Here is a 22684-nt window from a genome sequence, read left to right as displayed (position 1 = left end):
CGTTTATTAATATTAATAATAATATCAATAATATTAATTAATTAAATTTATAAATACTCTTCAATCTCCCACTATTTACAAAATTTAAATATCACACAAGTATATGCATAAAGAATGTGTCACTAAGATTAAACATTCTTTTAGGCAGCGTTTGGTTTGAGGGACATAGATACTGAGACATAGACACGGTGGTACACGGTGACACATGTCTACTGTTTGATTTAGTGAGACACAGATTTTTGAAGAACACGGAAGGACATGGATGGACACGGAGACACTAAATTTGTGTACCTCTAATTTGGTGAGACACTGAGGCACAACTTGTAAGATACTAATTTTTTACTCTTTTACCCTTATTGAGTTTTTAAAATTTGTCGTCTTATTTTTCCAAACCTTTCTTTTTTTTTTCTCTTCCTCTCTTAGATTCTACAACTAAATTTATTTTTCTATTTTCTTCAAAAAAATTGTATATTTAATTTTTTTATTTATTTAAATTTTGATTAATCTTTGATAAATTCTGAGCTTTAGTTTTTTATTTTTTTCAAGAAAAATTATATATTTAACATTTGAATGATAATTTAAGATGATATTAGAAGAAATAAAAATTCAATGGTGATGACATGCAGTGTTTGGGATAATAGGTATACAGTAATGGTGGTAAAACTTGTGGTTAAACGAATGATAATTCAGTTTTTTTTAAATATGTGTGTCTTATTTCTTATTTTTGTCAGACACAATACATAAATACAAATATTTTATGTCTATATCTTTAATGTTTGTGTCTTTGTGTCTATGTCTCATCATATACATCAACCAAATGGAGCTTTAGTGTAAATTTTAAAGTTCTAACAAAGTAACAGGTGTCTAATCAATTAAACATATACTCCATATGCTAGTACCAAAAATCACACATTATTATACCCTCTAAGTTTAAGAGTTTATAATTTTAAGCACTTATATGGCCTTGTACTCATCCTGGTTTCATAAATATTTATGAAAATAAAACCTCTAAAATTCTCGATTAGAGCGGCACCACTCTTATATTCATTTAGGTGAAATATTTTGATAAATAATATTATTATTCCATTAAAAGTTTTAATACACCCTCCTAATTTATTGTAAATAGCACTAAATCATATACTTTAGTGCTCCAATTACTAAATAACTTGTTATTACTCATTAAACCTTGAAACTAGTGGTCTACTAGAATAAGGTTGGGTTCCATCATTTAGTAATAATAGGTTTTAATCCCATTTTAGGAGTAGTCTCTTTGATTTTATCCCTTGACAAACCTTTAGTCAAAGGATCTACTAAATTTTCTTGAGATCTTACATAAGTGATGGTAATTACACCATCATCTATTAGTTGCCTCACGAACTCATCTCAAACTTATATTCTAGACTTTCTATTATAAACTTTATTATATGCTCGAGACATAGTTGATTCATTATCACAGAAGAGTGAAATGGTTGTTGTCTGCTGTGGCCACAGCTTTATATCATACAACAAATTTCTTAACCATTCTGCTTCTTTACCTGCGACTGATAAAGCTACAAACTCAGCCTCCATAGTAGAATGTGTAATACATGTTTGTTTTTTTGAGGTCCAACTTATTGCTCCACCACTTGTGATGAAAATCTATCTTGAAGTGGATTTGTTATCACTAAGATTTGTAATCCAACTTGCGTCGAAATAACTTTCTAAAACTACGGGATAATCACTATAATGTAATTCCAAGTTTATGATTTTTTTTTTCTTGAGATAACCAAGAACTCTTGTTATAGCTTTTCAATATTGATTACTAGACTTTCTTGTAAACCTTGATAATTTGTACACAACAAATGTTATATCAAGTCTAATACAATGCATTGCATACATTAAACTTTCTATAGCACAAACATATTCTAACTGTGCTATAGGTCTTCCCATATTTTCTTCTAATTTAAAATTAGAATCATAAGGTGTATTGGATTCTTTAACTGTAAGATGATCAACAACTACATTAGACACTAAGTCTAATATTCTATATACTTTAAATTTTTGAACATATTTTATGAAAGTACATTTTATGACTCTTTGCCACAATTTGATTCTCTTTTGATCAGAAATTCGATAAAAGACTAAATACCCCCACACTTTTAGATAATTCAAATTAGGTTTTCTTACTTTCCAAATTTTATAAAGAGAATTTCTATATATTTATGGTATTTTATTATGGATATGACATGATGTTAATATTTCACACCACAAATTATAAGACAATTTTGCATTTAGTAATATTGAATTAACCATATCCACTAAGGTACGATTTTTCCTTTCTTGTGACAATGATAACACTCTCTTTATTTCTTCTTGTCTTACTTTGGATCTTTTGAGAACTTTCTTTTCTTTTTATTGGTTTTGTTTTCACCAATATGATTCACTTTAGAACTTTGAGAGAGATACACAGTATCACGTTTTCGAGTTTTCTCTTCTATACGCATATACTTTAGTAATTTTTCAATTGTGAAGTCCTCACCAAGATGTAAAAGTTTCTTCCTATAACCATTCCATGATGAAGACAATTTTAAAATAATTGTTCCAAATTGTAATGATTTAGGGATCACCACTTGTAGATCACAAAGTCTACTTACAAGGATATGTAATTCATGAATTTGATCCATAACAGGCATAGTATCATTCATAATAAATTCAAAATATTTTATCATAATAAACTTATCTATTCTTTATCGTTTGGTATTATACTTTTCTTCCAAAGATTTTCAAATCTCCAATGGTGATTGAATTGACATATAGAGATCATAGAGTCGGTTGGATAAAGTATTGAGAATATGACCTCAGACATGCAAAAGTATCTTCATCATGTTTGATGTTTCTTCTTCAATTGAACAATCTTTTTTTTTTCTTCCGATGTGGAATTTTCAGCGGCATTGGCAATTGGTGTAGTCTTTCGGCCAATCACATAAGAAACATCATCTTGTCCTTCCAACGGTTGAAGTTTGTTCCATCAAAGCGATCTAACTTGACAAACTCTTGATTCATGACCTTGACCGTGGTGTTTTGATTGTGTGCCATCTTCAAGTAATATCTCTTTAAAATTGTTGGGTATATAAAGATGGAAAGATGATAGAACTTTAATTGTGTTTTGGTTTCAAGGCACGATTAGATCTCTTTCTTTAGAGAGATATTTGTCCCTACATATAGTTGCTATAGGATTGATGACAATATTCTCTCACGATACAATGAAACCTAAGAAATTCTCAACTCTCTTGAACAAAGAAAATCTCTTAATAATTAAGTAAAATGTACACTCAGTACTTGAATTTTTTGTGAAATAGTGGACAAGAACTTATTTATACATATTGCACGTAGTAATTATAATTAGTTACGTACACAAATGATTTTGTCTTTTTTATTGCTAATAGATATAATATTTTGAACATACACAATTCTTAAAGAATAATGTCTCTATAATCAATAAACACAATATTTTAAATATACATAATTTTTAAAAAAATGTGTCTTTTTAACTAAATAATACTAAATAATTAATAACTATTTATTAATATTAATTAATTAAATTTGTAAATATTCTTAAATAATGACATTAAAAAAGATGACAAAAGAACATGGCTTTAAAACATATGCTTATAAGCTACAAACGGAATACTCTATATATAATGGCCATAGGAGTATAATAAAAAAAGATAAATCATCTTTTTTAAATAGTTGGGATTTAATATTACCTCCTGTTTTAATTTTTGTTTTAAAATTGTTCTCATATAAATTGACCTAACTTAAAATCGATTTACCAGGGAAGCCTAATAAATCAGTTTAAGTTGAATCGATAGAAAATAAACTTTAAATAGTAAATTGGTTTATCTTAAAATAATTTACTAGGAAATTCAAAAAATATGATAAATTAAACTATGTAAAGCCGATTTATTAATTTAGGACCTCATACTTGTGTAATTCAATCTTACTTAAATCGACTTACTTGAATCCTCACCACTTCTATCATAAACAGTTTTATAAATTAAACTTTAAAATTTTCATTATACAAATAAAATAACACAATTTATTATACAAAGAAAATAATACGATTTTTGACATATATTCTTAATGTCTCTCACCACTTAGTAGAAAATATGAGCTTTTAAAAAAATTTATTATATAACAAATATGTAAGGAGTATATTATAAATTTTGATAGTACTCATAATATTTATAATAACTTTTTAAATATTATAAAAGTGTTTATAAAAAATAATTACAATAAAATTTAATATTTTAAAATTTTATAAATATATATAATTTAAAATTAAATATAATATTTAATTTAAAATTAAATATTTTATAAAATTTTAAAATATTAATTTTATTGTAAGCATTTTTTAATTATTATAAGTATTTTGATAAGATTTAAAATTCGTTACAAGATGTCATGACTCATGAATACCATAAAAATTTAAATAGGTGAGATATCTTAAAATTTGTATGAAGGTTAAGTACTGTTTTTGTCCCTAAGGTTTAGGTGAAAATCAAAATCGTCTCCCACCTTTTTTTGTTATTAAAATCATTCCTAACGTTACAAAACATTATAAAATCATTTTTTTGTCCATAAATAAAATTTTTCGAACAATTTTGTCTTTAAACAAAAATAAAAAATCCTCCCCCATTATCACCACTATCCCCTGCATCATCAGTCGTCACTATATTGGAATCAACGAAACAAATACACCTTAAGACCATAAAGAAAAATACAAAAATAGGGTAAGTACAAATGAAGCCATGAGGATGGATAACTAAACATAAAACAGAAAGCAAGTATCAAGCAAAATATGAAATCAAACAAAAACAGCAGGATAGATGCAAGTTAGTGCAGTGACAAGGATTTTATAAACAAAACCACAGATACACTCATATGAACAAAACAGATACAAATATGCAAGTACTTAACTTAATTCATGCAATGACCAGAAGCTACTATTTTCTTTTTCATGATTATGATACTCATTTATCCATCAGAAGCTAGAAATCGAAAATAAAAATGAAAATACAAAATCAAATCATTCATTCCATTCAATAGGAGGTGTTTTTAATTTTTTTTGGGCATTTTATCAAACATCTTGTATGCAACTGTGCAAATAACCATAACAAAAACTAAACTAAAAGAGAGACTCAATTCTCAATTAAAAATTTAAAAAATTAAATTTAAAAATAAAAAAGACATAGATTAGCTATCGTAGTGAGAAAAAAGATAAAAGAGGGAAACTCAAAGAAGAGGGGTGGTATTGCTGTCGTCCGTTGCTGTCGTGGTTGAAGGAAAGAGGAGGAAGAGAAGATGTGGCACGGAAGCTACTGCCGTCGCCATTGCCGTCACAGCTATGGCTGAGGAGAGGACAGATTGAGCGAGGAGGAAGAGCAGAGCCCTTCACCACCAAAAGCTCAACGACAATGATGTAGTCCGACGCCGACAGAGCAGTTCTCCGCCGTCACTCTTCCCTGCCGTCACCTCTTTCTTCTTCCTTTTCTTTCTTCTCCCTCTGTTCCTCTCTTCTCTCGTTTTGTCTCTCTCTAGTCACGAAACAATAGCGACAGCGACGGCGACGGCTGCACTCTTTCCCGCCGTCACCTCCCTTTTCTTCCTTTCCTTTTCTTTCTTCTTCTCCTCTGTTTCTCTCTTCTTTCGTTTGTCTTTTGTTTTCTTTTTTTTTTTCTGTTTTAGGTAGTGATAAGGGAGAGGGGTGTAGGTAAGGGGGTGGGATGATTTTTTTTAATATTTTTTATTTTTATTTAAAGGGTAAAATTGTCCAAAAAAATTTGTTTATGAACAAAATGATGATTTTATAACGTTTTGTAACGTTGGGGATGATTTTAATAACAAAAAAAGGTCGGAAACGAATTTAATTTTCACCCCAAACCTTAGGGACGAAAACAGTACTTAACCCTTTGTATAACTATTAAAATTAAATATTTTTATAAAATTTTAAAAATTTTATTTAAGTATTTATAATATTTAAAAATTCATTACAAAATGCTTTGAGTAGCATAAAAATTTGTAATATATTCATTATGTACTTGTTACATAATACAAATTTTTAAACTTTATAAGAATGCAATATATTTTTTATAGGCTTATATTTTTTACTAAATGGTAAGAGGCATTAAGAACATCCATTAAAAATCATATTATTTTAGTTATATAACAAAACATGTGTAAATCAATTTAACATAAACCGATTTACTATTATTTTTGTATAAAGTTAGTTATACTATACTTAATCATTAATTCATTTTATATTAATTTATTTATAACTTTTAAAAATTTTTATTTTATTTATTTATTTTGTAATGAGTACGACTAAAATTTTTATATCAATTTTAAATTAAATATTTTTATGAGCCAAAATTAAATCATGTAAAATTTTAAGAATTAAATTAAAATAAAATAATTTTTTATTAATTTAAATTGAATACAATAAATACAAATTAATTTAGTTAAAAATTCATTAGTTTCAAGTCTTTTATGTATAAAGATGATAGAACAAAATTGTAAGAATTATTTTTTTTTATTATTTTTGTTATTTTAACTTTTTTCTTTATCTTTTTATCTTTAGGTGTAATTTTATTTTACTTTAATTTTATTTATTTAATAATAAAATATATTCATGTTAACTTTGTTATATAATAATTTATTTTTTTTCATTATATTTTGATTTGTATAGTTACTAATAGCATCGCTATTTTCATTTTGTTAAATTATTTTTTTTATGACTTAACAATTAAAAAAAGCAAAGAGAGAAAAAAATACAATGGCTAGAAGCAGAAGCTAGAAAGCTAAAATGGCAATGTCATTCTGTAAACCCCGTTAAATTAGTAAATAATTAGTCAATAAATTAATTTTTTTAATAAAAAAAAATTAGAAATGTGAATATTATATTAAATTAGGATAGAGCTCATCAAAATGAGAATTTTGACACTAATTTCAAAAAAATCTGTCCAAAATTAGACCGAACGGACAAAATCGGTTGAACCGAATTTAAACCGGACCCGTGAGTCCAACCGGCCCAGCACTTAAATGAGCCAAGGGCTCTTCTTCCTCCTCCTCATTTCAGAACATGCTGAAGCCATACAGAGGATAGAAGAAAGAAATTTCTCTAACCTCACGGTAAACTCAAATCACCGTAACTCCTCCGTCCGAGCTCCGATCGCCGCACCGTTTGCGGCCACGCGACCACCGCGTCGAGCTCTACATTTCTACCGGAACAATTTCATAGGTAAGCCATTAATTACTCTCAGCCACTCTTTTCTCTCAATTTTTGAAAATATTGTAGGGGTGTTGAATTTCTTTACTTTTTAATATTTTAGGATCCAATTAGCTTGAGAAAAACGTTCACTCTTGCTTATATGAAGCTTGGGTAAGGTGAGGATACCATAATTCTATTTTGATTTTACTAAATTTGAGCTTTGGGTATTAAATTGGGTATATATGTGTTCTGAATGTGTATCAGGTTGTGAATAAATAATTGGAGTTTAAAATTGTGGATATTGGAACTTGGAGGAAGCTGAGCCTATTGTTATTATACTTTTAGGGGGCTGTGTTTGTTTAGTGAGTTGCCTTAATCACTACGAAAAACCGGCCAATGTATGGTTTAGGTTTTGTGCATTTAATATATGTTCAGTGAAAACCTAGGCTAGATGACCATAGGATAAGCTGAAACGTACGGAAATGTACAATGCTTAGTATCCTTGATATTTATGATGTGATATGTTGTCGGAGATGGAGGTATGAAGGGAAGGCAGTAAGACTAGATTCAAGATTAAGTTAAGTTAGGCTTAGATACTCTTAGAAAACCACCTTTTATGACTTCTATTTAATACTTTAAGCTTTATAATCTGAGTGTCGGTATTCTAGGATTGCCTCTGGCATTCTCAGGACCTTATATCTTAAATATGTGGCACCTTTACCATACTGAGAACCTATGGTTCTCACCCCATATTATGTTGTTATTTTTCAGATGCAGGTCGAGAGGCACCTCCTTAGGCGTCTGAGCTTTTGAAGCAAAGTGGTTATCAGGTTGCTTTTTAGATTGTATAGTCATGTGTGTGTGTGTGTGGTATTCTCTCCACATGACTTGTTTCGTTTGACCCTCTTAGAGACTTGTAGAGAGGCAGGATTTTGTTTATGTAAATTTTGGTTTTGGATATGTATATATATGTGTATATATTCTCCGGCCAGTATTGGCTTCGCGGGTTGAGTTAGGAGCTTGTTATTTTATATCTTTGGCCCTTTATTCCTACTTTTGTTATCTTATGCTTGATAGTTATAGTTTTCTTAGCATGCAAGTTAACTCGTTTCTTGAGCATTGCGCTTTTATTTCGTGATTTTTATTTCATCTATTTTTCAAGGCTCTTAGTACATTATAATCTTTCTGCTATCATATGTATACATTTTATTTTAGAAGTTGTAATACCACACCACCTCTATTTTATGACTTAAGCGTAAAGATGAGTGTGGTAGGGTGTTACATTATGGTATCAGAGCAGTTTGTTCCTATAGAGCTTGAAAACGGACTGATTATGCTTCTGTGCTTTCTTTGTATATGTGTTTATGTGCTATTAGGATATCTGATTGATAAATATGGTATAAACATTTGTGAGCATGCATTTGGAACTTAAAGCATTAGACCTGCGATATTGAGACTGATCAACTTAATATCACTTGTTTGGTGTATATAAGGACTAGATGTCGACTCGCGGACATAGTTGCGGGAAAGGTAGAGGTAGGATAGGCACCGTTACTCTTGGCCTGGCAGGGAACTATCCAGTATACTTTATGGCTGCCCTAGGAAATATGGCTGTAGCTTTGCAGGCGACAGCCGAGGGATTGGGTAATCAGATAAACCAGGGTAATCTTGGGAACAATAATGACGAGGAAGGCCCTATGACACTTGCAACATTTCTGAAAGTTCACCCTCCGACCTTCAGGGGAACTTCAAATCCCATTGATGCATAATTAGATTCAAGCTATGTAACGGGCACTGCAGGCTCAACAGGTTCCTGAGGAGCAATGGGTTGAGTTTGGAACTTATCAGCTGCAAGACGAGGCTCAGTATTGGTGGCAGGGGACACGACACATTCTGTAGCCAGATGGCACTGCGATTCCTTGGCAGGTCTTTCGAATAGACTTCTATAAGAAATACTTTTCTAATTCGGTCAGAAACACCAAGGAACTTGAATTAATGCAATTAAAGCAAGGCCAAATGACTGTTACTAAGTATACTAGCAGGTTTGAGGAGTTATGTCACTTTTCTCGTATCTGTCAATGTGCGCCTAAAGATTTTGCTGGGTGGAAATGTATTAAGTATAAGGGAGGTCTTCGGAGCGATATTATGAGCTTTGTTGACCCAATGGAGATCAGAGTATTCTCTGAATTGGTGAATAAGAGTAGGGTAGCTGAGGAATGTGTGAGGAAGGCGGCAGCAGAGAAAGGAAGTTTGAGGGTGCCTTTTCAAAGGCCTTTAGGGAGAAACTTTGCTCCGAGAGGTAGGAATTTCAAGCGTGGTGGATTTGTTTCGCAGTAGAATCAAGGTTAAGGCAATTACAGAAGACTGAATACTAATGTTAATCAAGGAAGAAGGTTTGGAAAGCAGCCACAGCAGGACTTGAGCTGTCAGAAGTGCGGGAAGTATCATCTTGGAGTTCTGTGCAGATCAGGACTTGGGGTATGCTATTTTTGTGGACAGCCTGGGCACTTGGTCAGTAATTGTCTGGAGAAGAAGAAGTATGAGACTGGTAGGATACAGCAACCAGTGAGGGTGTATACCACTTCTGCAGTAGGTGCTGAAAGATCTGAGACACTAATGAGGGGTAACTGTGAAATGGCTGGTAAAATCTTAAATGCTTTATTCGATTCAGGAGAAACTCATTCATTTATTGAATTTGAAAAGGCTAATGAATTAGGATTGAGGATGGTGGTTTTAGGTTATGATTTGAAAGTGCATAATGCTACTCATGAAGTTATGGTGACTAGGTTAGGATGTCCACAAGTTCCATTTCAAGTACAACAACGTGAATTTGTGCATGATTTGATTTGTTTGCTGATGACTGATCTTGATCTCATCTTGGGATTGGATTGGTTATCTAAGAATCATGTTTTGCTTGATTATTCTGAGAAATCAGTACAGTTTATGCCAGAAGGGTCGGAAGCGCCGGTTGTGGTGAATAGTTACTATTTGAACTCTATGATAATAAATTGTTCTAGAACTGAATGTCAGTGTATTATGCTATTAATTACGGGAGTATCAGGTGATGATCAGAGTTTAGAGCAGATTCCGGTTGTATGTGAATTTCCAGACGTGTTTCCGGATGATATTAATGAATTTTCACCTAATTGGGAAGTTGAATTCACCATTGAGTTGGTGCCTGGAGCCGGTCCAATTTCAATTACTCCTTATAGGATGTCATCTTTAGAAATGGTTGAACTGAAGGCTCAGTTGGAAGATATGTTGGGTAAGCATTTTATCCGACCAAGTGTTTCTCTGTGGGAGCGCCAGTGATACTGGTAAAGAAGAAGGATGGGAGTATGCGCTTGTATGTCAATTATCGGCAACTGAATAAGATTATTGTGAAGAATAAATATCCATCACCTAGAATCGACGACCTAATGGATCAGTTACAGGGTGCCAGCGTGTTCTCCAAGATTGATTTGCGATCCGAGTATCATCAGATATGGGTTAGAAGTGAAGATATTCTGAAAACTGCTTTTAGAACGCGCTTTGGTCATTATGAGTATACGGTGATATCTTTCGGGTTAACCAATGCTCCGACAGTATTCATGGATTATATGAACAGGATTTTTTGGCCGTACCTGAACAAGTTTGTTATTGTCTTCATTGATGATATCCTTGTTTACTCTAAGACTGAAGAAGAGCATGCTGATCACTTGCGAACTGTGCTGCAAATTCTGAAAGATAGAAAGTTATATGCTAATTTATCTAAATGTGAGTTCTGAAAGAGTGAGGTGAAGTTTCTCGGTCACATAGTGAGCAAGCAAGGAATAGCAGTAGATCCTGCTAAGGTAGAAGCGGTAATGAATTAAGAGCGACCTACTTCAGTGACAGAGATCAGGAGTTTCTTAGGTTTGGTGGGGTACTATCGAAGATTCATTAAGGGATTTTCACAGCTTGCCTTACCTTTAACTAAGTTGATTAGGAAGGATACACCTTTTGTCTGGACTTTAGAGTGTGAGGAGAGTTTTCAAGCATTGAAGCAAAGGTTGACTACTGCACCCGTGCTGGTATTGATTGAGCCAAGTGAACCGTTTGAAGTGTACTATGATGCATCATTAAAGGGTTTGGGGTGTGTTCTAATGCAGCATCGAAATATTGTGGCATACGCCTCACGGAAATTAAAGCCGCATGAGATGAACTATCTGACTCATGACTTAGAACTTGCTGCTGTTGTATTTGCTTTGAAAATCTGGAGGCATTATCTCTATGGTATTGAGTTTCATGTCTTCTCAGATCATAAGAGTTTGAAGTATCTATTTGAGTAGAAAGAGTTGAATATGCGTTAGAGGAGGTGGATGGAGCTTCTGAACGACTATGATTTCGAATTGAATTACCATTCAGGGAAAGCGAACGTTGTGGCGGACGCCTTGAGTTGGAAGTCTTTATATGCAGCTTGGATGATGCTGCGAGAAGAAGAGTTACTAAAGGCATTGCAGGGTTTGAAACTGGGAGTTAAGAAAGAATCCAGAATTCTATGTTTGAGTCAGTTGCAAATTTCAAGTAATTTTAAATCGAAACTTCTAAAAACCTCATCAAGATGGTAAAGCGTTACGTAAGGTATTGCCGGAAATTGAACATGAAAAATAGTGGAAAGTATCAGAAGATAAGAATGGGTTATAGAGGTTCAAGAACCGGATTATTGTGCCAAACGTCGGAGATTTGTGGCAAAGTATCTTGAAGGAAGCTCATAAAAGCGGGTTTTCAATCCATCCAGGAAGCACCAAAATGTATCAAGATCTGAAAGCGATGTTCTGGTGGCCAGGGATAAAGAATGATGTGGCGATGCATGTATCTAAATGTTTAACGTGTCAGAAGGTTAAAATTGAGCATCAGAGACCATCAGGAACCCTTCAGCCTTTAGAGATTCCACAATGAAAATGGAAAAGTATCGCAATAGATTTTGTGACGGGTTTACCTAGGACTCGAACTGGTTGTGATGCTATTTGGGTGGTTGTGGACCAACTAACAAAATCAGCTCACTTTTTCCCCATTCGAATAAGTTGCACAATGGAAGAATTGGCTCGAATGTACATCAAAGAGGTTGTCAGATTGCACGGCGTGCCTTCCACCATTATATCTGACAGAGATCCTCGTTTCACATCAAGGTTCTGGGGAGCCTTTCAACGTACATTTGGGACTCAGTTAAGTTTGAGTATAGCATATCACCCTCAGACAGATGGTCAATCAGATAGAACTATCCAGACCTTGGAGGATATGCTAAGGGCTTGTGTCTTGGATCAGCCGGCGAGCTGGGATCGGTATATGCCACTAGTGGAGTTTGCTTATAATAACCAGCTACCATGTGAGCATCGGAATGGCTCCATATGAGGCTCTATATGGCAGGAAATGCCAATCCCCACTATGTTGGTATGAAACTGGAGAAAGAAGTTTATTATGACCTGAGATGATAGCTGAAACTACTCAGCAGATAAAGAAGATTCGTAGCTAGCCCAAAGCTATCAGAAGAGCTATGCTGATCAAAGACAAAAGCCTTTGGAATTTGAGGAAAGGGAGCATGTATTTTTGAAGGTTACACCAACCACTGGAGTGGGAAGAGCCATTAAGACTAAGTAATTGAATCCCCGTTATATTGGACCATTTGAGATCCTGAAAAGAATTGGGCCGGTGGCTTATAGGATTGCTTTGCCGCCATATCTTTCGAACTTGCACGACGTGTTTCATGTGTCACAGCTTCGGAAATATACTCCTGACACAAGTCGTGTTCTGGAACCGGAACCGATTCAAGTGAGAGAAGATTTAACACTTCCAGTAATTCCGGTGAGAATCGATGACACTAGCGTTAAACAATTGCGCAGGAAGGAAGTATCATTGGTAAAAGTAGCTTGGAGTCGAGCTGGTATTGAGGAACATACTTGGAAACTCGAATCAGATATGCGAAAAGACTACCCACATCTCTTTTTAAGTAACTAAATTTGAATTTTGAGGGCAAAATTCTTTCTTAGGTGGGTATGATGTAAACCCCGTTAAATTAGAAAATAATTAGTCAATAAATTAATTTTTTAATAAAAAATTAGAAATGTGAATATTATATTAAATTAGGATAGAGCTCATCAAAACAAAAATTTTAACACTAATTTAAAGAAATTCGGCCCAAGATTGGACCGAATGGGTCGGACCGATTGAACCGGGCTTGTGGGCCCAATCGGCCCAGCACTTAAATGAGCCAAGGGCTCTTCTTCCTCCTCCTTATTTCAGAACATGCTGAAGCCATACAGAGGAGAGAAGAAAGAAATTTCTCTAACCTTACGGTAAACTCAAATCACCGTAACTCCTCTGTCGAGTTCTGATTGTCGCATCATTTGCAACCACGTGACCACCGTGTCGAGCTCTATGTTTTTACCGGAACAATTTCATAGGTAAGCCATTAATTACTCTCAGCCACTCCTTTCCCCCAATTTTCAAAAATATTGTAGGGGTGTTGAATTTCTTTACTTTTGATCTTTTAGGATCCAATTAGCTTGAGGGAAACGTTCACTCTTGCTTATATGAAGCTTGGGTAAGGTGATGATACCATAATTCCATTTTGATTTTACTGAATTTGAGCTTTGGGTATTAAATTGGGTATATATATGTTCTGAATGTGTATTAGGTTGTGAATAAATAATTGGAGTTTGAAATTGTGGATATTGGAACTTGGAGGAAGTTGAACCTAGTGTTTATTAAACTTTTAGGGGGCTATGTTTGTTTAGTGAGTTGCCTTAATTACTACAAGGAAACCAGCCAAGGTATGGTTTAGGTTTCGTGCATTTAATATATAATGTTCGGTAAAAACATAGGCTAGATGACCATAGGATAAGCTGAAACACGCGGAAATGTACAATGCTTAGTATCCTTGATATTTATGATGTGATATGTTGTCGGAGATAGAGGTATGGAGGGAAGGAAGTAAGACTAGATTCAAGATTAAGTTAAGTTAGGCTTAGATACTCTTAGAAAACCACCTTTTATGACTTTTGTTTAATACTTTAAGCTTTATAATCTGAGTGTCGGTGTTCTACGATTGCCTCTGGCATTCCCAGGACCTTATATCTTATATATGTGGTACCTTTACCATACTGAGAACCTCTGGTTCTCACCCCATACTATGTTGTTGTTTTTCAGATGCAGGTCGAGAGGCACCTCCTTAGGCGTCTGAGCTTTTGAAGCGAAGTAGTTATCGGGTTACTTTTTAGATTGTATAGTCATATGTGTGTGTGTGTGTGGTATTCTCTCCGCATGACTTGTTCCTTTTGACCCTCTTTGAGGCTTATGGAGAGGCAGGATTTTGTTTATGTAAATTTGGATTTTGGATATGTATATATATGTGTATATATTCTCCGGCCAGTCTTGTCTTCGCGGGCTGAGTTAGGAGCTTGTTATTTTATATCTTTGGCCCTATTCCTACTTTTGTTATCTTATGCTTGATAGTTATAGTTTTCTTAGCACGCAAGTTAACTCGTTTCTTGAGCGTTGCACTTTTATTTCGCGATTTTTATTTCATCTATTTTTTTAAGGCTCCTAGTACATTATAATCTTTCTGCTATCATATGTATACATTTTATTTTAAAGGTCGTAATACCACATCACCTCTGTTTTACGACTTAAGCGTAAAGTTGAGTGTGGTAGAATGTTACATATTCCTCAGTATTATTATTATTATTAATACGAACTTTATTATCTTTTTTTTAACCGTCTTTAATGTGAGCTTCATTTCTTATGTATTATTATTATTATTATTATTATTATTATTATTATTATTATTATTATTATTATTATTATTATTATTATCTCCAATTATAAATCTTCTTATAATAATTCTTTGATAAAATATAATTTTGGTCAGATAGATTTATTTTTCTTTTTCATTCTTTTGCAAAAAAATATATATTAGGAGAAAAAAAGATACAGATTAAATTTTAAAATTTAAATTCAAATAAGATATGTAAAAGACAACTATTGAATTGAGATCTATATTTTATTATGATAGATTTCAATTCCTTGTATTATTTGAAGAGTTTTATTTTTTTTTTTAAAAAGGTGTGACATTATATATTTTTTTTGGATACAAAAAGTCTATGAAGTTGGAATGAGTAATAAATTTGATTATACATATCTTACAGGGCAAATCACACTATTAAATCAGAGTGGAGGAGAAATTATAAGATTCAACCAAAGCAAAAAACGTAACATGGATCAATGTGTTTTCATGTTATTTGAATCAAACTAATTCGAATTATAAACCAACAGTAATTTGAAGTTGATCAATTCGAAATATGCAGCCAAAATTCGTACATAATTCGAACCTACCTTATTCGAGTTATGCATGCAGGTTGACTTAGGGTAGTTCGAATTACACTAATTCGAATTATAAGGGATGCAATTCGAATTACACTAAAAAAAAAATTATCTACTATATTGGACTAGCTCAATGTTAATTAGATTTTTTATTTCTATTATAAAATATAAAAAAATTAATTCTAAAAAAATCATGTTATTTTTTAGGATATAATTTTTTATTGTGTTTTCATAAAGTTTGCACAAAATTTACCTATCACATTGACTAAACTTATTTATTTACGTAAAATTTTGTTTATGGACTTAGCAAACTTGTTTATGTTTTAATACGATTTGAATTGTATTAGTATATTTTTATTTTTAATCAATTTAATTTTATTTAAATAATTAGAATTTTAAATTATAAAATTTGTGTTAGTTTGTAATTTAAAATTTAAATAGATATAATTTTGTTTTTTTAGTGTAATTCCAATTGCATCCCTTATAATTCGAATTAGTGTAATTCGAACTACCCTAGGTCAACCTGGGTCAACCTACATGCATAATTCGAATAAGATAGGTTTGAATTACGTACGAATTTTGGCTGCATATTTCGAATTGATCAACTTCGAATTGCTGTTGGTTTGTAATTCGAATTAGTTTAATTCGAATTATATAGAAACACGCTTCTAATTGATCTATGTTACATTTTTGGCTTTGGTTGAATCATGTAATTTCTTTTCCACTCTGATTTAATAGTGTGATTTGTCCTATCTTATAACATACTAACTTTTAGAATTTCTAACACAACCAACAAATTTTTACTTTCAAAACAAACTTCTACTCTACTTTTTTATATTTGATTTTTTTATAATTTTTTTATTGTATTAATTGTTTATGATCGTAATGATTCATCACGAATTAATTTTTTTAGAAAAAATTTGTTAATCATAAAGTATAGAAGACCCAACCAAAAAATTTTAAAAATATTAATTAATTACAAAATAAAAAATTATAAATTGTACTTTAATTATGTCATAAAATATAAATTGAGACTATTTAAAATTAGTTTTTTACATAATGTACCATCTTCAGCATTTTTGTGCTTATTTTTTATATAGATAAAATCTTACAATTTTATGATAATTAAAATCTTAAAAGATTATCCTCCTATGCTCTTAGCAACTAAAATTAATAATTCTTTGTTAACTAAAATAATTTCTGAGAGAAATAAATTTTGAGAGGGATGAACTAAACAAATAGCGTGAACCACATTGGCCTTTGCATTTTGCAATATATTTAAGCAGAAAAATTTATATTTGATAAAGTTATTATGGTTTTGTGCTTTAGAAAAGGGAGTTTTGGCTTTGTTTATGGTTATGAGGTTTTGACAATATTTTTTGGAGTTTAATTTCAGTAGTTCACTCAAATGTGCTATATACTAAATTTTATTTCAAGTGAAATTATATCTTTACTCTTTTACAATAGAAAAATGAGGCATGATTAAGTTCAAAATATCACTAAATACAAATGAAATTTTATATTCAAACTTTAATCTGATTTTCTTTCAATAATGTCAGTGAAAAACGATTTATAATTTGAAAAGACGCTTCTATGGTTAGTAAGTACTATTGTGAGAAATTTAATCGATAAATACTTGAGCGATATATCATGATTTTTTTTCTAAAATATAACAAAAAATTTTCTTTTAGAGAAAAAAGTGGTTGGACTAAGCAAAAAATTTAGACAAATCATTCCTATCATTCTACGAAAATCAACACAAAATATTATACATTCAATTATATATTTATCTTATCTTAGCAATTTTGTTAGATATTTAAATTAAGAAAGATATGAATTTGTTTCTAGGTACAAATACAATTTTAATTCAAGAACAGATAAAATAAGTTGATAAATTTCAACAAGTAACGACGATTATCGTATTACTTTAATGTTGTGTATATTATATGAGAAGATGAAAAAATCTTATATTTGTGTAGTGGTTTCAAGGCATGATTAGATCGCTTTCTTTAGAGAGATATTTGTCTCCACACTTAGTTGCTATAGGGTTGATGACAATACTCTCCCAGGATACAATGAAACCTAAGAATTTCTTAATTAGCAATAGTAAGAAATTCTCAACTCTCTTGAACAAAGAAAATCTCTTAATAGTAGTGTAAATTGTACGCTTAGTACTTCATGTATGAAATAGTAGACAAGGACTTATTTATACATATTGCACGTAGCAATTATGATTAGTTACGTATACAAATGGTTGTGTCATTTCTATTGCCAATAGATACAATGTTTTGAACATATACAACTCTTAAAGAGTTGTGTCCCTTTCGCCAAGAGACATAATGTTTTGAACATACACAATCCTTAAAAGGTTGTGTCCCTTCAACCAAATGGTACAAAACGGTTAGTAACCGTTTATTTATATTAATAATATTAATAATAATATTAATAATATTAATAATATTAATTAATCAAATTTGTAAATACCCTTCAATCCCCCACTATTTACAAAATTTAAATGTCATACAAGTATATGCATAAAGAATGTGTCACTAAGATTAAACATTCTTTTAGTGTAAATTTTAAAGTTCTAACGAAGTAATAGGTGTCTAATCGATTAAACCTATACTCCATATGCTAGTACCAAAATTACACACATTACTTATACCCTCCAAGTTCAAGAGTTTACAATTTTAAGCACTTATATGGCCTTGTGCTCATCCTGGTTTCATGAATATTTACGAGAATAAAACCTCTAAAATTCTCGATTAGAGCGGCACCACTCTTATATTCATATAGGTGGAATCTTTTGATAGATAATATTATCATTCCATTAAGAGTTTAAACTCACCCTCCTAATTTAATGTAAATAGCACTAAATCCTATACCTTAGTGCTCCAATTGCTAAATAACTTGTTATTACCCATTAAACCTTGAAACTAGTGGTCTACTAGAATAAGGTTGGGTTCCCATCATTTAGCAATAATAGGTTTTAATCCCATTTTAGCAGCAGTTTCTTTGATTTTATCCCTTGACAAACCTTTAGTCAAAGGGTCTGCTAAATTTTCTTGAGATCTTACATAAGTGATGGTAATTACACCATCATCTATTAGTTGCCTCAGAAATTCATGTCTCAAACTTATATGTCTAGACTTTCCATTATAAACCTTATTATATGCTCGAGACATGGTTGATTCACTATCACAGAAGATTGAAATGGCTGTCGTCTGCTGTGGCCACAGCTTTATATCATATAACAAATTTCTTAACCATTCCGCTTCTTTACCTGCGGCTGATAAAGCTACAAACTCAGCCTCCATAGTAGAATGTGTAATACATGTTTGTTTCTTTGAGGCCCAACTTATTGCTCCACCACTGATGAGCGGATAATTTATACGCTTTTTGGCATTGTTTTTAGTATGTTTTTGGTATAATCTAGTTAGTTTTTAGTATATTTTTATTAGTTTTTAGCTAAAATTCACTTTTCTGGACTTTACTATGAGTTTGTGTGTTTTTCTGTGATTTCAGGTATTTTCTGGCTGAAATTGAGGGTCCTGAGCAAAAATCTGATTCCGAAACCAAAAAGGACTGCAGATGCTGTTGGATTCTGACCTCCCTGCACTCGAAGTGGATTTTCTGGAGCTACAGAAGCCCAATTGGCGCGCTCTCAACGGCGTTGGAAAGTAGACATCCTGGGATTTCCAGCAATATATGATAGTTCATACTTTGCCCAAGATTTGATGGCCCAAACCGGCGTGGCAAGTCAGCCTCAGAAATTCCAGCGTTTAACGCTGGAACTGGCATAAAACTTGGAGTTAAACGCCCAAACTGGCATGGAAGCTGGCGTTTAACTCCAGAAAAGGTCTCTACACGAAAATGCTTCATTGCTCAACCCAAGCACACACCAAGTGGGCCCGGAAGTGGATTTTTAAGTCATTTACTCATCTCTGTACACCCTAGGATACTAGTTTACTATTAATAGGATCTTTTGACATTGTATCTGTACCTCATGACACTTTACACGTTTCTTTGTATACTTTCCACAGCATGAGTCTCTAAACCCCATGGTTGGGGGTGAGGAGCTCTGCTGTGTCTTGATGAATTAATGCAATTACTACTGTTTCCCATTCAATCATGCTTGCTTCCATTCTAAGATAATACTTGTTCTTAACCCGGATGAATGTGATGATCCGTGACAATCATCATCATTCTCAACTATGAACGTGTGCCTGACAACCACCTCCGTTCTACCTTAGATTAAGTAGTTATCTCTTGGATTCTTTAATCAGAATCTTCGTGGTATAAGCTAGAATTGATGGCGGCATTCAAGAGAATCCGGAAGGTCTAAACCTTGTCTGTGGTATTCTGAGTAAGATTCAATGATTGGATGACTGTGACGTGCTTCAAACTCCTAGCAGGCGGGGCGTTAGTGACAGACGCAAAAGAATCATTGGATTCTATTCCGGTCTGACCGAGAACCGACAGATGATTACCCATGCTGTGACAGAGCATAGGAACATTTTCACTGAGAGGATGGGAGGTAGCCATTGACAACGGTGAAACCCTACATACAGCTTGCCATGGAAGGAGCCTTGCGTGTTTGATGAAGAAGACAGTAGGAAAGCAGAGATTCAGAAGATGGAGCATCTCCAAAACCTCAACCTATTCTCCATTACTGCAAAACAAGTAATCATTTCATGTTCTTTTGTTTTTCGCAATCAATCCTGATAATTTCTGATATCCTGACTAAGATTTACAAGATAACCATAGCTTGCTTCAAGCCGACAATCTCCGTGGGATCGACCCTTGCTCACGCAAGGTATTACTTGGACGACCCAGTGCACTTGCTGGTTAGTTGTGCGGAGTTGCAAAAGTGTGATTGCAATTTCGTGCACCAAGTTTTTGGCGCCGTTGCCGGGGATTGTTGAGTTTGGACAACTGACGGCTTATCTTGTTGCTTAGATTAGGACTGTTTTATTTTTGTTGGTTTAGAGTCTTTTAGTTGAGTCTAGTTCATATTTTAAGTTTGGTGTCAATTGCATGCTTTTGTTTTTCTTTTAATTTTCGATTTTGCATGTTCTTAGTCCCTCTTTGATTCATAAAAATTCTAAGTTTGGTGTCCTCTTTGTGTTTTTCCCTTAAAAATTTTTGAAAATTAGTGTTTGATTTTCTAAAAATTTTAAGTTTGGTGTCTTTTTGTTGTTTTTCCCTTTCCTCTTTTCAAAAATCAAATCTTTTTCATAAAAGTTTTTCAATCATATCTTCTTAATTGCTGTTTTCAAAATCCTTTTAATTAACTAATTGATTCAGTTCTCAATTTGCTTTGATCTTATTTTCTTTTTGATTTTCGAATTTTTATCTTAATTTCCTTATTTTATTTTATTTTTTTTCGTTTAGTTCTTCAAAAAAAAAAAAAAACAAAACAAAATATATCTATTTGCAATCCATTATGGATCTAAGTGGGAATGATCAGTCCAGAAGGACTCTGGGGTCATATGCTAACCCCATTACAGCTGCATATGGGAGTAGCATCTGTACACCTCCCATCAAAGCAAGCAGCTTTGAACTAAATCCTCAACTCATTATCATAGTGCAGCAAAATTGCCAGTATTCCGGTCTTCCACAGGAAGAACCTACTGAGTTTCTGGCACAGTTTTTACAAATTGCTGACACAGTACATGATAAAGAGGTGGATCAGGATGTCTACAGACTATTACTGTTCCCATTTGCTGTAAAAGATCAAGCTAAAAGGTGGTTGAATAACCAACCTACAGCAAGCATAAAGACATGGAAACAGTTATCAGACAAATTCCTGAATCATTTTTACCCTCCAAAGAGGATGACACAGCTAAAGCTGGACATCCAAGGCTTTAAACAAGAGGATAATGAATCCCTTTATAATGCCTGGGAGAGGTATAGAGGTATGCTAAGAAAATGCCCCTCTGAAATATTTTCAGAATGGGTACAGTTAGACATCTTCTACTATGGGCTTACAGAAAAAGCTCAGATGTCTTTAGACCACTCAGCTGGTGGATCTATACACATGAGGAAGACAATTGAAGAAGCTCAGGAACTTATAGACACTATTGCTAGAAACCAATATTTGTACTCTAGCAATGAGTTCTCTCCAAAAGAGGAAGTCATGGCAGTAGTCACTGACCCTAGTCCTCAAGAACAGATAATTGAGCTTAATCAACAGTTGCTCCTGATGACAGAATAGTTAGCAGACTTTAAAGAGATGCTTCATGAAACTAAAGTTGCTAACAAGAGCATAGAACTACAGTTGAATCAAGCAAAACAGCAAATATCTAAACAGATAACAGAGGAATGTCAAGCAGTTCAACTGAGGAGTGGGAAGACACTGAATACCTCTGCTCAAAAGAGCAGAAAGCCAAACAAGGATCAATTGGCAGAGGATAACCAAACCACTGTTCAAAATCCCTCTGAGGACAGTAAGAGCCCAGAGAGGAAGGTTATTGGCGTTCAAACGCCAGAAAGGGAAGGAAAGCTGGCGTTAAACGCCCATTCCTTGCCCAGTTCTGGCGTTCAAACGCCAGAAAAGGGGGAAAAGTTGGCATTAAACGCCCATTTTCCACCCAATCCTGGCGTTCAAACGCCAAGGGAAGATCAGACACCTGAGAGTGCTGACAGTAATCCCTCTAACAAGGCTTCTTCAACCACTTCTGTAAGGAATAAACCTGCAGCATCTAAGGTTGAAGAATATAAAGCCAAGATGCCTTATCCTCAGAAACTCCGCCAAGCGGAACAGGATAAGCAATTTGCCCGCTTTGCAGACTATCTAAGGACTCTTGAAATAAAGATTCCGTTTGCAGAGGCACTTGAGCAAATACCTTCTTATGCTAAGTTCATGAAAGAAATCTTAAGCCATAAGAAGGATTGGAGAGAAACTGAAAAAGTGTTTCTCACTGAGGAATGCAGTGCAGTCATATTAAGGAGCTTACCAGAAAAGCTTCAAGATCAAGGAAGCTTTATGATACCATGCACATTAGAAGGTGCTTGCACCAAGACAGCCCTATGTGATCTTGGAGCAAGCATCAATTTAATACCTGCATCCACTATCAGAAAGCTTGGGTTGAC

The 22684-nt window shown here is 33.2% G+C and overlaps 1 protein-coding gene across 1 annotated transcript; it reads left to right on the top strand.

The window, feature by feature from the left end:
* Nucleotides 1-12301: 12301 nt before the first annotated feature.
* Nucleotides 12302-13225, top strand: LOC112795284 (uncharacterized). Its single transcript, XM_025837223.1, has 2 exons — nucleotides 12302-12552; nucleotides 12910-13225. Exons 1-2 carry the CDS (start codon nucleotides 12302-12304, stop codon nucleotides 13223-13225), a joined length of 567 nt encoding a protein of 188 aa, XP_025693008.1.
* The last annotated feature ends 9459 nt before the right edge of the window (nucleotides 13226-22684 follow it).

The sequence above is a fragment of the Arachis hypogaea genome, chromosome 4 (genome assembly GCF_003086295.3).
Source record: "Arachis hypogaea cultivar Tifrunner chromosome 4, arahy.Tifrunner.gnm2.J5K5, whole genome shotgun sequence".
NCBI classification, from domain to species: Eukaryota; Viridiplantae; Streptophyta; class Magnoliopsida; order Fabales; family Fabaceae; genus Arachis; species Arachis hypogaea.
This window is presented reverse-complemented; position numbering and strand designations above follow the sequence as displayed.